Below are 17,969 nucleotides of genomic sequence, written 5' to 3' on the forward strand. Positions count from 1 at the left end.
TCTCCCAAGGGCCATCACAAAGGGTAGGAAGTTTGGGGCCCTGGGGCAATAGGGGTGGCCCAGGGGATGACAGATGTGGCCAGGAGGAGTTTATGGGCTCCGGCCTGACAAAATAGGAGGGGTGGGAGAAAGATGGTGGTTTCCAGGATGACCAGGGTCCAGTACTGCCCAGATACTCACTTTTCCTCCACAGCATCGAGGATCTCTGGGGGTGCTGGAGGAGGGGAGGGGTGGTCAGAGAGGCCTGGCAGCCCCTCCTCCTCCCGGTTGGCCACAGACCCTGGGCCCCACAGCCCGGCTCACCGTGGTCCAGCAGGTAGCGGACTACCTCCTTGCTGCCGGTGCTGACCGCGTGGTGCAGGAGCGTGCGGCTCCGCTCGTCTCGGTGCATGAGGTCGCCTCCAGCTCGGTGCAGCTCCTGGAGCTGAGGGCAGGAGGCATGGCAGGGCTGGGGCTCCTGGGGCCACCCCTGCTGCCCCCAGCTGCCACGCTGGCCCACAGCCATGGAAACCAGCACATGCCTGACACAAGAGCACTCACACATCTTACTCCCGAGGCGCCTCTGTGGGTCTCTCTGGAGCACCAGAGGGGCCTCTCACAGTTCCTGCTATGAGCTCCTGGCAGCACTGGTGACCAGGCCCTGGAGCAGTGGTTCCTCTGACCTGCTCCTTTCTAAGCACTGGGCACTGGTGTACTGAGCTAGGAAGCCCCTACTAGGAGCCACCAATTGTGGCCTGGACAGACATGGGACAAGGTGGAATGGGACGATCACCGTGGAGATCCCACAGTGGGTCAGACGATGGCAGAACAGGTCAGCTCTTGGCCCAACCCAGAGGCCTCGATCCCCGGGGCCCGAAGGGGCTGCTGGGGGAAGGAGCTGAGGCCGTGGAGCAGTACCTTACAGAAGTCGTTCCTCTTGGCGGCCTCAATCAGCTCTTCACCTGCATGGAACACCTGCCCGTTACTCTGCAGTCGGAGGCCTGGGCTGAGGTTGGTGCCTCACTGTATAGAACTGTGCCTGCCTGGGCAGGTGTGCCCAGGGCCGGGCTGGTACATGAATGTGACCACGTGGAGTTCGACAGTTATGTTTATGTAAGGCTGAGTCTGGGCCCTCTCCCCACTCCACTAAGCCTCCTGTCCCCAACCAGGCAGAAAGGAGGGGCCCCAGAGGGAGAGGCCTCACCTTGAGGGGGGACAGCATCCCCTTGCAGTGACCTGCAACAGAGCGCAATGTGCTGTGGCCGGCTATGCACGGGCCAGTTGGTTGCCCTCCCCAGCCCCAACGGGGGCGTCTTCCTTCTTTCCAGTTTATTAAGTGCCTGCTACACACCAAACACTATTCCAGGTACTGGGGATACAGCAGGGAATGAGACAGAGAGAGGCCTTGCCCTCATGGAGCTTACATTCTAGTTCAGGGATGCAAACAAGTCAAATAAATAAGGAGTTCTGAGAGCAGGGGTGCCCTGGGGATTGGGAACAGGTGGTGTGGCATCCCTGCAGAAGGTACTGGGAGTGGCTTCTCCAAGGAGGAAGCAGCTAAGCTAGATTCGAATGGGTGGGGGTGGGGGAGCTCTGGAAAGATGGGGAAGAGTTTGAGGCTGAGACAGCGTCAGTCCAGTGGTGGAAACCTGGCGCCTCAAAGAACCGAGAGAAGAGAGCGGGGCTGGACTTCAGTGGGGACTTGGGGAGGGAATGGGAGCCCGATGCGATGACCGGGGCCTGGGAAGAATCTGCGTCCAAAACGCTGCTGAGAGAGAAGCTTCTAGGTGGGGGAGTGGCCTGGTATGCTCTGCGTATTTAGTTGGCCGTGGTGTGGAGTCAGGGCTTTGAGGGCACGAGTGGCCACAGGGATACAAGAGCTGGGGGCCAAGGCGTGGTGGCTGGGACAGGCTGGTGGCAGCGGGGGGCGGGGGAGGAGTGCTCAGGTGGTGGGGGCCTGTCAGAACTGGCTGGAGGATGAGGTCAAGGGGAGGGAGAAGAGAAGTCAGGGAGGGGCCGCTCCCTCAGGGAATTGCAGGGCTGAAGGCCATTAGGTGGGCTTTGGCCAGGTTCAGGTTGATGCCATTTAGTCAACTGGTGGAGGGGCTGGAGGAAGAATTGAGGAGCCTTCAGCTCACAGGTGGGACTGAAAGCCAGGGGCTGGAGGGACGGAACGTCAGGACTCACCGGGGCGTGGGTGAGCAGGGTGAGGTGGGGAGAGGGGAGGTGGGGGTTGGGAGGTCAGGCCGGGCCGATGCCCCCAGCAGCTCAGGGTCCAGGATATAAATCTCATCCTGTGCGATCTCAGTCACATAGTTGAGGTGCTCCTGTGGGGGAGGTCAGGGTGGGAGGTCAGGGCACCTGACAGTGGGGGCCGAGGGGCAGCAAGGCTGGCAGACCTGGAGAAGCCTCTGTTATGAGCACCAGCACTGAAAGGAGGTGGCCAGGCCAAGGACCCGCCTGCCCCCTCCCACCTGCCCCTCTCCCGCCTCCTTCCCATGCCTGACGCCTCCTACCAGGTGAGCTGGCGCCTGCCAGAGTGCCTTTGCTTCTATGTCTCCCTGGATGGCTCTGGGCTTCCAGGCCCTCCTGCCCACCCACCGAGCCTTTGCTAGGTACTCGGCTACCTTTCCGGTTGGCACCACCCTGTACTCTCCAGTGTGGAGGGCAGGGCTGCACAGACAAGTGTGAACGCACTCCAGGGCAAGAGGACAGAGGTGAGCCCATTGGGGAAGCCACCAGGGAAGGTGTCCCAGGAGAGGCAACCCTGGGGCCCGGAACCAGCTGTGGCTGGAGCAGGCCTGCAATGGCTCACCTGGGCCCGGTCGATCCTGTAGAAGCGGCTGGCAGTGGTGGCTGTGGGAGAGGGGGCAGTTGAGGATCAGGGAGCGCTGTGTCCAGGCCCAAGTCCCCTGCCGCCCCAACCTGGGCTCCCCTAGGGAGGGGACAGGACATATAGCATGGCACCCTGGGAGTAGACTCACCGTCCAAGAAGCACCACTTGGGGGACAGTTTCTGGCACGTCGGGGACCTGGCTGCAGCACCATCGGGCTCCTGTGGAAAGAGGCAAAATCCAGGCTGGGATAGAGCGAGCGGCCAGGGATGGAAGGGAACCTGGAGCAGTGGGGACCAGCACAGAGGAGGCTCTGGAGGGCGAGCTCACTGCGGGAGGAAGAGGCCTGGCCTTGCTTCCCGCCACCCTCTTGGTGGGCACCTGGGGAAGCCCCTGCCCCTACCCCTTACCTGCTGGAGTCTCTCGATGTGGGCGCGGCAGAGCTCTAGGTCACTGTCTCCTGGGACCACCACAGTGCCCAGCGGCACAGCTGGAGGACAGAGCACCCATCAGCAGCTGGCTGCACCCCACGGCTCTGCCCACGGGGGACCCGGCTGCCTGGGCCCTGCCCGGCCACCCGCCACACTCACAGGCCTCCTTGAGCTGCTCCTTGTCGTAGTGCAGGGCCTCGTAGTCGTGCATGCTGACTCGGCTCACCTGGATGCGCAGCTGCTCGGGCACCGGCTGCTGGCTGTCGGGCAGGGTGGGCACTCGGGGCTCAGCAAAGACCTTGCCTGGGCACCCTCAGCCCGGCACCAAGCCACCTGCTGAGGGCAGATCCCTCCCCACTCCCAACATCCCTGGGGGCAGAGGGACAGTCAGCCCCTTTTACAGATGAAGAAACCAAGGCCCAGAGAGGGCAGGGTCTGGCCCCGGCACCCAGAGTGTGGCGGGGGAGGGACCTACTCATTGTGCAGGGGGGCAGTGCTCCGCCGCTTGGCCTTCTGCACCATGGTGGCCTGGTTGCGCAGGGCGATGCGGATGCGAGAGGCCGCGAGCTTGCAGGGTTCACCGTCTACCTGCACGGGGATGGCCTTGGACGTGGTGAGCACCACCTCCCGGCACTGCGTCAGCCGCTCGCCGTGCCCGCCCACCTGCAGTGCCGCCTGTGGGCACAGGAAGCTCAGGTCAGATGGCACCCGGGCTGGAGGCCCCAAGCTCTGCTCCTTCCGGAGCAGACACTCTAGCCAGAGAACAAAGGTGAGAGTGACCCCCAGCCAGATAGCAGAGGGGAGGGTGAGACCTCCGGTGGGGAGAGGAGGAGACAGAGGCAATGAGGGTGGCTCCCCAGTCAGAAAGGGCAGTGCAAGTGTCCCAAGACTTAAGTAGGAGAGGGGGTGAGTGCCACTCTCAAGCCAGAGGAATGAGACAGAGAAGGGAGGTGAGGGTGAGCCAGCCCACCCTGGCCCATGGAGATGGGTGTGGGGGACCCCCTTTGACCTCCGGGCTGTGCTCCCAGCACTGTGGGCCCAGAACCCACTCACCAAGGACGTCATGGTGAAGCCGATGACCTCAAGGTAGCCGTCGTCATGCCGCTGGGGCTCAAAGTCGTGGTGTTCCCCAGGGTGGCCCCAGGGCATGGTTCCCGCACAGTACCTGCTCGGGTGGGCGGGTGAGGACACGGACCTCAAAACACAGTCTCTGCGGGACAAGGACCACAGAGCTCCCCGGACCCCCTCCTCACCTGGGGATGTTCAGGAAAACCACACACTGGGGTTTCAGGTCCTGGATCTTGGGAGTCAAGTCCGTTCCATCACACTGGTGGCAGGGGTGGAGGGTGTTGGGTGCACGGGCCCAGCTGCACCCTCCCTCCCGGCCCACCCGCCCTGTGGCAGCTTGGCCCCGCTCACCACCACCCGGATGTGCTTGGCCAAGTCCTTGGAGCTGCCCATGAGGAAGTCAGAGAAGGCTGTCTGTGAGAGACAGAGGGAATCACATCTGCTGACAGAGAGCTTTCCTCACCCCCACCCGGCAGGGCTCCCGGGCCTGGTGGGCACAGGTGGGCAGGGGCACGGGTGGTAGAAGGAGCCGGCACAGGAGGGGGCGCAGACCCCACTCACCCCAGCGTAGAACATCTTATTCCGAAAGCGGCTGTTGAATTTTTCTGGGTTGGCCTCTGGGTGGAGACAAACAGTGAGGGCCAGTGAGTCACCCAGCCTGCCCAGGTGAGGTCGGGGGAGGGCTGGGATGAACGCCTTCAGTGGTGGGAGCAGGGTCTGACCCTCCTGTGCCCACCCTGCCCTGGCCTCAGCGGGAGGCTGCCAACCTCGAGACTCATGGAACTCCAGGGTGACGTGGGCGTCAAAGCCCAGGCTGAAGTAGTTGTTGAAGACGTCCAGGGGCAACTGGAAAAAGGTCAAGGGACCAAAATGAGGGCTGGTTCTCACAGATGTCCCCCTCCAGGGGCCTTTTGTGGCTGCGCCAGCTCAGCCCATCTGTTCACAGGCCTTCCCCGGTCAGCAGCGTCCACCGGGACTCAGCCCAGCTCACCCACCGCCAGGCGCAGCCCTGCTCTGCCCGGTGGCTCCTGGGGGACTTCCCTGCGTGCCTGGCGGCATCTCTTTCCTGTCAGCTCCCCTAACACTTCTTCCCAGCATGTCATATGGAGTGCGAGAGCCGGAGCTTGGTTTTGCTCACTGCTTAGAGCAGTGCCTGGCAGGTAGCAGGCGCTCCGTGAATGTCTGCCAAATAGAGCAGCATCTTGTGGCTAGGTGTGATGGTTCACGCCTGTAATCCCAGTGCTTTGGAAGGCTGAGGTGGGTGGATCACCTGAGGTCAGGGGTTCAAAACCAGCCTGACCAACAAGGTGAGACCCCATCTCTACTAAAAATCCAAAAATTGGCTGGGTGTGGTGGCTCACGCCTATAATCCTAGCACTTTGTGAAGCTGAGGTGGGTGGATCACTGGAAGCCAGGAGTTCAAGACCAGCCTGGCCAACATGGTGAAACCCTGACTCTACTGAAAATACAAAAATTAGCCAGGTGTAGCGGCGGGCGCCTGTAGTCCCAGCTACTCAGGAGGCTGAGGCAGGAGAATCACCTGAGCCCAGGAGGTAGAGGTCGCGGTGAGCCATGACCACACCACTGCATTCCAGCCTGGGTGACAATGAGACTCTGAAACAAAAAAAACAAAAAACCAAAAAGCAAACAAAAAACCCCAAAAATCAGCCAGGTATGGTGACGTGTGCCTGTAGACCCAGCGACTCAGCAGGCTGAAGCAGGAGAATCACTTGAACCTGGGAGGTAGAGGTTGCAGTGAGCTGAGACCGCGCCACCGCACTCCAGCCTGGGAGACAGAGTGAGACTCCATCTCAAAACAAGACAAGACACAGCATCTTGTGAGAGAAGTACTATTATTCCCATCATACAAGGAAGAAGTGGAAGTTGGAGAAATGAAGACACTTGCCCCAAGTCCCAGAACCAGAGAGTGGGAAAGTGGGAGCCAGTCCCCTGCCTCGGCCCGGCCAACCCACCCGGTCAGTGGCGCCTTCATCTCGGTCCTCAGGCCCTGCCTCCGGGTTGGGTTCGACGTGGAGGTCCCAGCGGTCCAGCTGCACCACGTTCCCCTCCTCCACATGGGAGAGGATCTTGGACACGGGCTCGTCTGTGTAGCCCTGGGGGAGGAGGCAGGGACTGAGACCTCTGTGGCTGGAGAGGCCCCGGCTGCGCGCCCCTCCTATGGGTGCTTACCCCACCCCAGTTGAGGGTTCGGGCCAAGTCATTGCCAGTACCCAGAGGCAGGATGGCGACAGGGGGCGGTGGCTTCAGGCGTAGCTGGTCCAGGGTGGAGAGGATCCAGCCCACCTGGGGGAGGGAGCAGAGGCAGGTCAGGCCCACAGGGACGCTGGCTCCAGGCCCAGCCCTCTCGCTCGGCCAGCCCGTGGGGGAAGCTCACCGTGCCGTCGCCCCCGCATGCCAGGATCCGCAGGTTGTGCACTTTGCGGTACATTTCCAGCCTGGGCTCATGGGAAGACGGCAGTGGGGTCAGGGGATGTGCGCTGTACCCCAGGAGCGAGGCAAGTGCCCCCACGTCCCCCACAAAGCCTTGGCAAGTACTTACGCCTCCCTGGGCCCTCCCTGGCTCAGGTCGAAGACTTGTCGGGGATTGAGATACCAGAGGAAAGACTGGATGATCTTCGCGCCCTGGATGGGATGGGGAGTCAAGAGGTGGTAGGGAGGGGCCAGGAGGCGGTCCCGCGGTGGGAGAAGCGGGAGCAGCACAGGGAGAGGGACGTCACTATGGGAACTACGGCCAATAAGGGGTGAGGGGTGGAGAAAGGACAGGATTTTCTCAGGATCCCTGGGAAAGAGAGACAGTGGCAGTAGCCAGAAATGGACTCTGGGAACAGCTGCTGGCAGATGCGCTGGACCCCAACCCCTGCCCAGACCCTCAGCTGACAGGCAAGGCCGTGTTTACCTGGTTGCCCCCACTCTTGGGGTTCACAAACACCAGCAGGGGCTTCATGAGGGGGGAAGGGGTGGGCCTGATGATGAAGGGTCTCCAGCGGCCCTCCTGGGAGACAAGGCAAGCTTGTAAGCTCCTTCCTGTCCGGGACACCCTACCGCTATCCTCAGCAGGCCCCCTGGGCGACACTTCGTTCCCCTTGTGTACCCTCATGTACCATCTCTGGGCCAGATCTTACCAGGCCACAGAGCAGAAACTGCATCTGATCCTGCCCTCCTCAGAGCCTCCAGAGCCCAATGGACCCCGCCAGCTGGCAGCATTAGCTGGGGGGTGGGAGGTCCGTACCCTGAGCAACAGATCCCTCCCTCCTGACCCCTGCAGCCCCTGCCCAGCCAGGGGCTAACCTCAGGCCCTTTCTTGCTGGACTTCCTCTTGAAGGATGCCCTTTTCTTCTTCTTGCTTGCTTTCAGGGTATTCTGCAAGGGAAGCAGGAGGGTTGGCGACAAGGTGGGCAGGCTGGGGTAGCTGGCAGACCCCAAGTGCGTGGGGGTGCATGCAGGGTGCAGGCAGCACTCACCTGGGGCCTCCGGGCGCGGAGGATCCAGGTGGGCGGGATGACCACAGCTGCGTGGACTCCCAGGGAGCAGGGCTCCTCGATCTGCTGCAGCATGAAGCAGGACACCTTGCTGTGGTACTGCGGAGAGCGCGGGGCCAGGGTGAGTGGGACCGGGTCGGGACTTGGGGACCCAAACCCAGCAGTGCAGGGCATGGCCCTGGGGGCAGGGGCACCACTCACTGCCTGCTTGCACCACGAGCAACTGATGGCCACAATCTCCTTGCTGTGGAAGGTGAACTTCTGCTGGAAACCCTGAGGGTGGACAGGATGGATGGGCACCAGGGCCAGGCCTAGAGCAGCAGACCCAGCCCCTCTCCTGTTGCCAGCCTCTCTCCACCCAGAGACAGAGCCTGGCTATGTTGCCAGGGCTAGTCTCAAACCCGGGCTTACGCAATCTGCCTCAGCCTCCCAATTAACTGGAACAACACGCACATGCCGCCATGCCCAGCTTTGAACACACTTTTTAAAATTAAAAAAATAGATAAAGTAAGCCTGAAGAACAGGGCTGGGCAGCCAGGGGCCTCGACTCCCTGAAGTCACCCGCACAGCACCACGTGCACACCCATCTGCCGCAATGCAGGCTAACTCCTGCCTCACTCTCATTTTCCCTCCTTCCTGCCCCCAGGCCTGACCAGGCCCCCATGTGCTCTTAAAGAAATTGACACTGCTTCTGAGTACCTCACATTTCCTGTTTGTCCCACAGGCTGTTATGAAAGGCCTGCAGTGGGCCAGGCGGACGTCAGTGCAGAAGCAAGCCTTCCATCTCTGAGAGCCTGCACTTACTGAGGGCGGCGGGCAAGCAGCAAACAAGTATGCGAACCAAACCACTGTGGGCTGTGCTAGGTGACTGCCTGGAGAGGCTGGCTTCAAGCCACACTGTTCTCAGGAGGGTGGGAAGCTGCTGCCCAGCTTGGCGCTTGGCACATAGGTATTCTCAGAGTCACCGAATGAGTAAGTCTACATGATTCTCCAGAGGGCCACTTGCAACTTCAAAGCAGGCCGGGCATGTGGCATTGGAAGAAAACTTTCCTCCCTGCTTGCCTGCTCAGCTCAGAGACCAAAGGTAAGGGGACACACGGCCTGGCCTCAGGCCACAGGTGCAGGTGCCGATGTCCTCAGGCAGGGCCTCTCACCTTCCCACAGTGCCGACACTTGCCGTCCTGGCGTCGTCTGTGTACCCAGTGGTGCCGTACGAAGGTTGGCTGGGGGAGAAGGGGAGAAATTTCACCGGGGTGAGGGATGGGCGGGGACACAGCCCTGAGGACCGCCCACACCACTCAGTACATCAATGGGTGGGGGCTGCAGGAAGCTGGAAGCTCTCTGCAGTCCTGCACATGAGTAGAGGAGGGGCTGAAGACTCTCTCCATGGCCCTGGGGAGGCTCAGACTCAGAGGAGGGACAGAGAAGGCTGGGAGGCACCATGAAGCACAAGTTGTCCCACCCCCTCTGCAGGCAGCGCCAGCCACGTAACCGCAGGGAAGACCCCAGAACCTCAGCGAGGAGTAGCATAGCGGGAGCTGAGCCCCCTGGTGGCACTCCAGAGGCACTGCGCAGAGGCCCAGACAGGAATCTTAGGGGGCCCTGACCACCCTAGGCACGTACCTCACGGACGTTCCTGGAGCCTGATTCACGGAAGGATGGCTTACAGCGGAAATTTATCTGAAACATTGCAGTGACCACCAAATGTCAGAACTTCCCTTCAGGGTCAGGTATGTGGTCATCCCCTCCAGGAGGACACCCAGGGTCAGCCTCACAGGGTAAGGAGACCCCCAAATCATCCTAAGAGTCCCTGGAACACGGTACCTCCTGAGAAGCCCTCCTGCCTCTCTGCCTCCTCCCCACTAGCCAGAGGGACCTTCCCTTTTGCCACCCAGTATCCAGGATGGGGGGGAGGTTGGGAGCTTCGGGTCCGTCTCCCCCACTAACATGGGACCGTGGTTTGCTCATTGTTCTTTTTTTTTCAGACAGAGTCTTGTTCTGTCGCCCATGCTGGAGTGCAGTGGTGTGATCTCAGTTCACTGCAACCTCCACCTCCCAAGTTGAAGTGGTTCTCCTGTCCCAGCCTCCCCAGTAGCTAGGATTATAGGTACATACTACCACACCCAGCTAATTTTTGTAATTTTTAGTAGAGATGGGCCAGGCCAGAATGGTCTCAAACTCCTGACCTCAGAGTGATCCGCCCACCTTGGCCTCCCACAGTGCTGGGATTACAGGCGTGAGCTGCTGTGCCCGGCCTCATCTTTTTCTTCCTCGCCCTCTGGCACTCCCAGCCTGGTCCTTACACGCAGGCTTGTGCTGCCTGGTCCCTGGAGACCTTGAGCTAATTTGTTGAACCCTAGCTGGATTTCTACCTGAGACATGAGTGTACAACGCTTTGGGCTGCGTTTCTACTTCCCTTCTCCTAAGTGGCCCTACTTCAGCCTTATTACAGGTATAAGGACACCTCACCTTACGATTCAGGGGCTAGGAAAAGCAGCCCGTGTGAGCCTTGCTTGAGCCACTCCTGGTCTTACAGTCTCTCCTGTATGCTGGTCTGGGTTGCTGCAGGCTGGGGAGCCCTGCCCTTCTACACAAACTCTTCTACCCCTAGCCTTGACCTGCCTGCTCGGTGCTGCCCCCACCTCCCTCTAGAAGCACAGTGCCCAGATGTGTCCCCAGCTGCAGATACACAGTGGACAATGGACCTTGGGAAAAGGTCTTCACAGGCAGGGTGTAGGGGACCCCCACCTCCGCCGCCAGCCACAGCTGTGTTATGAAGCTTCAGCAAACCAATGGCCTCTTCTAAGGTCTAGTTTGGACATGCTGAAATGGTACAAGGGCCATGCATGCATGATTTGACAATTCATCTCATCGAGTGATATTCAGCGAACCCACTCTGTGCCACGTTTCTTCTAGGCAGTGGGGATGCAGCAGCTAGTAAGTGAGGAACCAGGATTCGATCACAGGTATTTGGCTCCAGGGTCCTTGACTCTTCACCCCTGAGTGCTGGGTTGCTCCTGGCAGGCCACGTCTGTGTAACGTGTGGGTGTGTGTGTGCACTGCAAGGGCCTTAGCACCCAAAGGGCAGGGGCAGGCAAAAGCTGACCTACCCACCCACCTTCTCCAGCTGCTCGATGCAGGGTGTGTGCACCACGATCTTGCAGGCTGCGCACTTTCTCCGAGACACTGACTTCTGCTGCAGGACAAGAGGAGAGGGCCCCTGAGGCACCAGTAAGTCTATCTCGGAGGCTGCCTGCCCAGCACAGCTGCCCTCTGTGTGCACTGGGAATCCCAGTCCTGGCCTCTGGAAAAAGCCTCTGCACTCCTCACCATCCTGGGGTGATCCACAGCAGGCAGGGGTGCTAGGGAGAGTGCTCCATCCCACCTTCCCAGAAGGGCTGCAGGTGCTGGCTCCGCCAGCAGGGGGCAGCGTGTCCCAGCGAGCACTCACCAGCATCCTGGCTACACAGTACTGCTCCCCCACGTAGCAGAAGTCCCCCGACACGTTGGTCTCGAACCAGATGTGCTCTCCATATGTTGCTGACTCCTAGCCACGGGATGGGCTTGCTCAGTGCACGCTGGCTGCCCAACCCTCCCTCCCATCAGCCCCTGCCCACCCACCTTCTCCCAAGACAGACCCACTCCAGAGCCTGGATCAACCCTGCTCTGTCCCATCTGCCCGACTGTCCACCCTTCCAGGCTTGGCTCTCCCAGCTGCCTGCTGTGCCTCTGCCCTACAACTGCGCCACGGCCCAGAGTCCAGCGGGGCTGGGACCCATGGTTATGTAGGCACTCACGCTCCAGTCCACCGTGCTCCGGATCTGCCACTCTGACTCGCTGCACGGGGCCCCAGGGGCGGGCGGAGGGGGAGCCAGGTGCTGGAGGCCGGACTTGGTGATGGCTTTCCTACAGGGGAGAAGACAGCTGAGGAGGGGGCTGAGCACTTGCTGACCCAGCTTCCTCCCACTCCTGGGGCCTCTGTCCTCTCCACGACCTTGGTGACAGGGACGGTGGAGGACCTCCCAGAAGACCCAGACACTGAGAAGCTCCCTGCAGGAGACGTGGCCTTTGGGGGTGCGCTGGCTTCGTAGCACTGCCCAGAGTGTTCCCAAGTGGGGAGGAACCCTCGGCCAGGCAGAGCTTCAAGGCCCTTGCCCAGGCCAGACCCACAGGAGGTCACACCACTCGCCCTGCTAGCCGCAGCTATACCTACGCGAGCAGGGCGCTCCAGGACTGGGGTGCAGCCGCCTTGCGCCGTAGGGCTACCTGGCGCCTGCGGGAGAGTGGGCGCACACGGGTGGGCAGCATGGTGCCGGCGGTGGTGCCTGAGGCTCTTCGGCCCCCAGGGGCAGGGTGCTGGCCTGAGGGCCGCCGCTGGCTGAGGCGCCGATAGTAGCCGTGCAGGCCCCAGAGAGCGTGGTCATATACGGCATCCGCGGGGAGTAGGTGGGAGGAGGCTCGGCGCAGGCATCGGGGCAGGGGCAACAGTGGCCGGGCGCCCCGAAAGAGGGGTGGCCCTGGTGTCTTGGTGCCTGGCTGGGTGGCGCTCGATGCCCCAGCTGCCACATCCTCCTGGACACCCTTCTCCTCCTCCTTCTCATTCATGCCCACAAGCCCGGCCAACAGCAGGGGTGTGCCCAGAAGCTGGGCCCCCACAGAGGTAGGCTGTGGAGTGGGCACCTTATCCACGATGAGGTGGGGGTTGCAGGAAGGGGGCACGGTACTGGAGCGCCGGCGGCTGGAAACCCGGGCCCTCACCCTGCAGCTCAGGAGGCAGCCCTGGAGCTGGGCACTGGAGCGGCGCCGCTGTGCCAGTGAGGAGGAGGCCTGCCCGGCGGGGGAGCAACGCCGAGCCTTGCCCGTGGGCAGCCCCACGCCGCTGGGCCGCCGCTGCCCCTCTCCGGGGCCTGGCGCCTTCCACTGGAAATGTCTCCTAAAGAAGGTCTCCATGGCAGGCGGGTGGCTGTTGGGCACAGAGACCAGGGGCATCAGGAGCTAGACCAGGCCATGGTCTGTCCTGTGTCCGGGAGCCCAGTCAAAGCCTCTGCCCCATGAGGAGGGACGGAACCCCTGAGGGAGGGAGGGGTCACTGCAGCCTCTGACCTCCAGGTGTGGGGTGCTCGAGGGTCCCAGGGGTGCTCAGGGGAGCCCATGTTTACAGCTGTTGGGGTGCTGATGCTCTCCCCCACTGTACCCTGGGGAGCCCTGGAGTCCTGGGTAGCTGGGTGCTTCAGGCTACCCCTTCTTCCCCTGTCCCCGCACCGTCAACCACAGAGCCCCAGGCCTAAAGGCCTCCACCTGCCCCGTCTGAAGCTGATGGGAAAGAAAAGGAAAAGTGGGAGTCGGTCTGCCTGGACGGATGGTGGGGCTCCAGGCAGGGATGCCCACTCGTTGGGCCTTTGTTTTGCCACCAGTATGGGGCAGGTTAGGTGTCCCTTCCTGGGACATGGCGCAAACCAAGCTATGATAACAAAATGAGGCTCTGCAAAGGAACTCAGCCCTGACAGGACCCCCAGAGTCGCTCGGCCCCCAGCCTTGGGGTCAGGCTGAGGGTGACTCCTGGAAGTAGAGAGGGTCTAATGTGTGGCTCAGGGAAGACTAGGTGTCAGGGAACTGGAGAGCCGCTGTCTGGCTTACCCAGGAGAGGGACTGCCCAGACTTCTTCACCCAAGGGGCCGAAACAATAGGCTTGGGCCAAAAGCAAAGCCTCCTGGATTCCGGGTGTGTGTGCCTGTATCTCTGAGGCGCTGATAAGGTGCTTAACTTCTCTGTCTCACCTTTCTGAAGGGCAACGTACAGACACCCCAGGGTGAAGTGCTGGGTGATGCTGGAAACCCTTCTGGCTCTGCTGCTGAGGGAGCCTATGACTGCACATTCTTCTGCAGCGCTGATGCTAGAAGCCCCAATACTCTCAATTCCAAACACTGCCCAGCCCAGAGCTCCCTCCTGCAGGGAGGCAGGAGCCGTGGGCCTCATCCTAGCTCTCACCTGGACCGGACCGCCCTGGACCCATCCTGAACTCATGCTCTGCTCCCTCTGCCAGCTCACTTCCACCCTCCCTTCCCTTCTTCACAGCCGGCATCTGGCTCCTGTGCCCTCACCTCTCCTAACAGAGGGGGAAGGGCAGCCCGCCTGGCATGGTTCAGGGTGGCAATGCCTCCAGGTACCAGAGGCCACCTGTGCCCCACAGCGGGTGTTCTCCTGGGCAGAGACTGGTGGGGAATGCATCCTAGCCCCTGACAGCCACTGAGGTTAAGGTCACAGCCCTGGGACAGTGCTGCCCAGGGCTGGCCCGCTGAAGGCTGGCATTAGTTAGGCATGGTGGGTGATGACCTGGACACACGGTGGGCAGGAGGGAGGATGAGGGCAGAGATGATGGGCTGAAAGAATCAGGCCCAGGCCGCACATCTAGCACCTTCTCCCATGCACCGAACTCTTGATTTGCTACTGCCCCGTGGGTCTTGCGCAGCCTCAGGCAGGTGCAGGGTGTTGAGGGAGAGATGGACAGGGCGGAGGTGCCTGGGAAAGCAGAGTTCTGCATGGCTCAACTCTTGGTCCCTGCCTATTGGAGTACCCAGCTGCCTCAGATGACAGGGAGGTCAGGGCAGTGCTCTTAGACCCCAAATAGTGCCCCACTCAAAGCAGATGACCTGGGCCGGAGGGAGCTGCAGAGGCAGGACAGCAGGCATGGGTGGAGAGCGCTGGGCCTCCCCTAAATCACTAGCATCACGGCTGACATTTACTGAGCCCCTATGTGTCAGGCACTGGGCTAAGCTCCTGGGAAACACTTAGATCATTTCAGAAACCGTAACCCCAAGAAACAGGTACCGTGTCACACTGCGTTCCTGATGAGGAAACTGATGCAGAGGTGACCTGCCCTAAGTCCACGGCAAGCCAGCGTGGAGCCAGTGCTGAAGCCCAAGCCTACCTAACGGCAAAGCCTGTGCCCCAGAAATGGGGTGGGCTGCAGGGTCCTTCCTCCTGGACCATGAGGCTGGGACGGGGTAGGGAAGGGAACCAGGCAGGGAATTATAATGAACACCTGCTATGTGACAGGCCCTGTGCTAAGGACTTTATCACCTCATGTGATCCTCACCACAGCCCTGTGAGGTAGGCAGGACCAGAAGCTCCATTCTAGAGATGGGGAAACTGAGGCTTCAAGAGGGACAATAACATGCCACAGTCCCACAGCCAGTCAGCGGCACAGTGGGGACCTGAAGCTGGGTCTTCCCAACCTGGGGCCTGCTGTGTGTCAGGGAAAAGAAGCCTGAAGGTCCGGCTGCCCCTGCTGTCAGGGCACTAGCCTGCTAGCCCTCCCCAGGGTGTCAGCTTTCCCCGCCCGCCTGGTCAGGCCGCCCTGTGACAGCTGCCCAGCCTGGAGGAGATTAGTCACCCGGACACAGCGCCTGATGCTAGTGTCACCCAGAAAACAAAAGGCCACAGTCAGTGGGGGGAGGTGCTGCTGCACCCGTGGCAGCGGTGAGAGCTGGGCCCGGCCTGCAGCCCCAGACCTGCCCTGACAACAGGGGCCAGGACCCCCTCGAGAGACAAGGGTGGCAGCCAGGTGCTCCTGTGGTGCCTGGCCCCACACACCGCCAGGCAGCCCAGGTCCACATCTGTCCAGGAGTGTCCTCAGCGATCGATGGGGCCGCCCCTCCCAGCAGAGTGGGGCAGGCAGGGCTGTGTGACTGTGTGCAGGTTGCCCTGCATAGACCTCAGTTTCCTTGTTTGTCTGGGAAGACTGTCAGACTGGCTGAGTTGACATTTTATAACAGGCTCTCCAGCCGGGCACCCATGCCTCCTGCTCCCGTGCCCCTCCCTGAAGGCTTATGCTTCCTGTTCCTCTGGTCTCCATAGAAACCCCTGTCCCCTGGTCAGCCAGAGCCTGACTCCTCACTTCCTATCTTTGCTGGGGCTTCTCCTGGGCCTGGGCCTCTCCTGTAGCACAGCTCTGCATGACAGCGGCTTCTCAACTCGTACTCTCGGTCACCTCAACTCACCACAGCACGTGTAAAGGTCACCCAGAGGGCTTCAACCCAAGAGCACAGCAAAATGGCTGTCCCTCAGTCTCCAGACGGGGGGCCTGTCACACCAACAGGGACAGGATGGGAAAGGACACAGGGACCCCATTAACCTCTGGCCGGCTCTGGGGCCCAACAAGGACAGGGCCTGGGAAAGGACAGAGGATGTCAGGCGACAAGATCAGCGGTGTCTGGCCACGCACCCTTGCTGAACAGCGGCTGTAGGCGGCCAAGCTGCAGGGGCTGACATGGAGGTGGGCAGGCCGGAGAGCTTTATCGGCTACTGCTAGAGCGGACAGGCCACCTCCAGCCCAGGCCATCTCATGCCCTATGCTAGTTTCAAGGGCTTTGGAATCCCAAATCTGCCACTGCCGCCCTAGGCTGATCCACTAATCTTTCTGAGCCTCAATTTTCTCATCTGCAAAATGGGGCTCACACTACCCAGTTCAGAAGGCTGGCATAAAGGAGGTCTGGATGTGATGACCGAGGGAGAGCACCTGGCGATACCTGGCAGACAGCCGGTGCCTGGCAGGGCCTGTGCCCACAACAGACACCAGAGCCTGTGACTGCTGCCTCCTGGGGCTTGTCTGCCCACAGGGAGGCTGGGAGCCCGGAAAGGGAAGGAGTGTCTAGGGTGGCCACCAGCCCCGCATGAGGAACACAGCCGGCTGTAGGTGCCACCTGGGTATCCATTTGTGCCATGAGGAATGCCCTCTGCACCTGGCACCAGGTCTGGTTCCCAGAGTTGCTCTCACAGGATACCCCATGGGATTCAGCCAGAGTGCCCACTCTAAGCCGTGGGGAAGGCCTGGTCCGCCTTCTGCTCTGTGAAGACTGGGCATGGTGCATGGTGTCCCCACCTCTGGCAGCCCTAGAGCAAGGACCTGCAGCTGTCTCCCCAGAGCCCCCGCAGCTCTGCTCCTACAGACCCTGGGTGGGAGGGAAGGAGGTGGGGAAGCTGGAAGGGAGGCCAGCCCCTCCCAGGTCAGCCTGGGGGCTGGAGAGGCAGGGTCCTGCCTTCCCAGGCTGAGACTCACCACAGGGATCTTGCCAAAAACAACAAAATGTACCCCAGGGAGCAGGTGGGCCAGGCTGGGTGGTAAGAAGGCCACCAGGCCAGTGAGTGTTTACCTGGCAGGGTCTGCCCTGGCTCGCAGGAGCTTGGCAGGACGCTTTTCCATCAGCTTCAGGAACCTGGCAGGGCAGGCCCCTCGCCTAGGGATGGATGGTGAGTCTTGGGTCCACCCGATCCCACCCTCCCCACACCCCCCCAGCCAGATATAGAGGGAGGAAGCAGAAGGCAAGGAGGGGCTGGGGGCCCCTTTTGACCTGATCTGGAAGGCAGGGCGCAGGCAGGAGTGGGGCAAGCAGGCGGGAGCTGGGGTCCCCGAGGCCAGGCTCTGGCTCCAGCTCCGGGCCGCCGGCCTCTGCTGAGCAAGTCCTAGTTTGGAGAGTGAGCGGCCGTGGCTGCTCCTCTGCCCCCTCCCCCTTGTCACCCTCCTCCCCGCAGCCTGAGACAGCCGTTATGAAAATAACCCGATTGGTAACCGAATGCACTTCCTCTCCCAGCGGCGGCTCCGGGCTTTGCAGCAGGCGGTGGGTGGGCGGGCAGGCACACAGCGCACGAGCAGAGCCTCCCAGCTCCTTTTCCCAGGGTCCCCAGAGCTAGACTGGGTGAAAGCCTGGTGGCCTCCCTTCCACCTGGGGCCTGGTACAGCCCAGCCCATGCCTCAGCTGGGAACGGGGTCTAAGGAGGGAGAAGTGGGAGCCAGGCCCTTATAAGGAGGGGGTCCCCCACTAATGTCCCCTATTTAGCCACCTAATGCCCCCTCACACCCACTGGACAGGTTTTCTGAGGTCTAGGGAAGCTAATCACACCGGCTCCAGACAAAACAATCACAAAAATAAGTATCCATGGAGTCTCTGACAACTTAGAAAGTGCTTTTTCACCAGCATTACAGACGGGAGGCTGCTATTTCCCCTGTGCTGACGGCACTACTGCCCCACTGAACAAATGGGGCACTTGAGGCTTGTGGAAGCCTGTGACTGCCCACGACTCAGAATTGACTGAGCTGGGACTCCAGCTTCTTAGTCTTCTGGCTTTGCCAAGGTAAAGAATGCCCAGAAGAGACCAGTC

General features: G+C 61.2%; 1 protein-coding gene across 11 annotated transcripts in view; it reads right to left on the reverse strand.

Moving 5' to 3' along the window:
• The window catches only part of DGKZ (diacylglycerol kinase zeta), a 50,402-nt gene that overhangs the window by 1,130 nt on the left and 31,303 nt on the right, over window positions 1-17,969 (reverse strand). For 4 of the 11 annotated variants that reach the window (XM_017529313.1, XM_017529315.2, XM_017529317.2 and 1 more), the window contains exons 2-29: window positions 11,609-11,717; window positions 11,263-11,358; window positions 10,930-11,007; window positions 9,435-9,491; window positions 8,966-9,034; window positions 8,013-8,084; window positions 7,794-7,910; window positions 7,621-7,692; window positions 7,229-7,324; window positions 6,872-6,954; window positions 6,707-6,767; window positions 6,502-6,615; window positions 6,285-6,425; window positions 5,079-5,157; window positions 4,873-4,928; window positions 4,663-4,725; window positions 4,497-4,570; window positions 4,297-4,408; window positions 3,719-3,918; window positions 3,403-3,503; window positions 3,223-3,302; window positions 2,964-3,033; window positions 2,795-2,835; window positions 2,167-2,306; window positions 1,184-1,215; window positions 898-941; window positions 304-424; window positions 181-214 (exon numbers count right to left, since the gene is read on the reverse strand). In XM_017529313.1, the coding sequence (XP_017384802.1) occupies window positions 181-214; window positions 304-424; window positions 898-941; window positions 1,184-1,215; window positions 2,167-2,306; window positions 2,795-2,835; window positions 2,964-3,033; window positions 3,223-3,302; window positions 3,403-3,503; window positions 3,719-3,918; window positions 4,297-4,408; window positions 4,497-4,570; window positions 4,663-4,725; window positions 4,873-4,928; window positions 5,079-5,157; window positions 6,285-6,425; window positions 6,502-6,615; window positions 6,707-6,767; window positions 6,872-6,954; window positions 7,229-7,324; window positions 7,621-7,692; window positions 7,794-7,910; window positions 8,013-8,084; window positions 8,966-9,034; window positions 9,435-9,491; window positions 10,930-11,007; window positions 11,263-11,358; window positions 11,609-11,717 (2,412 nt within the window). Of the gene's footprint in view, window positions 1-180; window positions 215-303; window positions 425-897; window positions 942-1,183; window positions 1,216-2,166; window positions 2,307-2,794; window positions 2,836-2,963; window positions 3,034-3,222; window positions 3,303-3,402; window positions 3,504-3,718; window positions 3,919-4,296; window positions 4,409-4,496; window positions 4,571-4,662; window positions 4,726-4,872; window positions 4,929-5,078; window positions 5,158-6,284; window positions 6,426-6,501; window positions 6,616-6,706; window positions 6,768-6,871; window positions 6,955-7,228; window positions 7,325-7,620; window positions 7,693-7,793; window positions 7,911-8,012; window positions 8,085-8,965; window positions 9,035-9,434; window positions 9,492-10,929; window positions 11,008-11,262; window positions 11,359-11,608; window positions 11,718-12,024; window positions 12,777-17,161; window positions 17,717-17,969 lie in introns of those variants that run through there. The other 7 variants (XM_017529314.1, XM_017529316.2, XM_017529318.2 and 4 more) reach the window with 5 other exon arrangements.

This window comes from Cebus imitator, unplaced genomic scaffold (assembly GCF_001604975.1).
Source record: "Cebus imitator isolate Cc_AM_T3 unplaced genomic scaffold, Cebus_imitator-1.0 Scaffold58, whole genome shotgun sequence".
Taxonomy (NCBI): Eukaryota; Metazoa; Chordata; class Mammalia; order Primates; family Cebidae; genus Cebus; species Cebus imitator.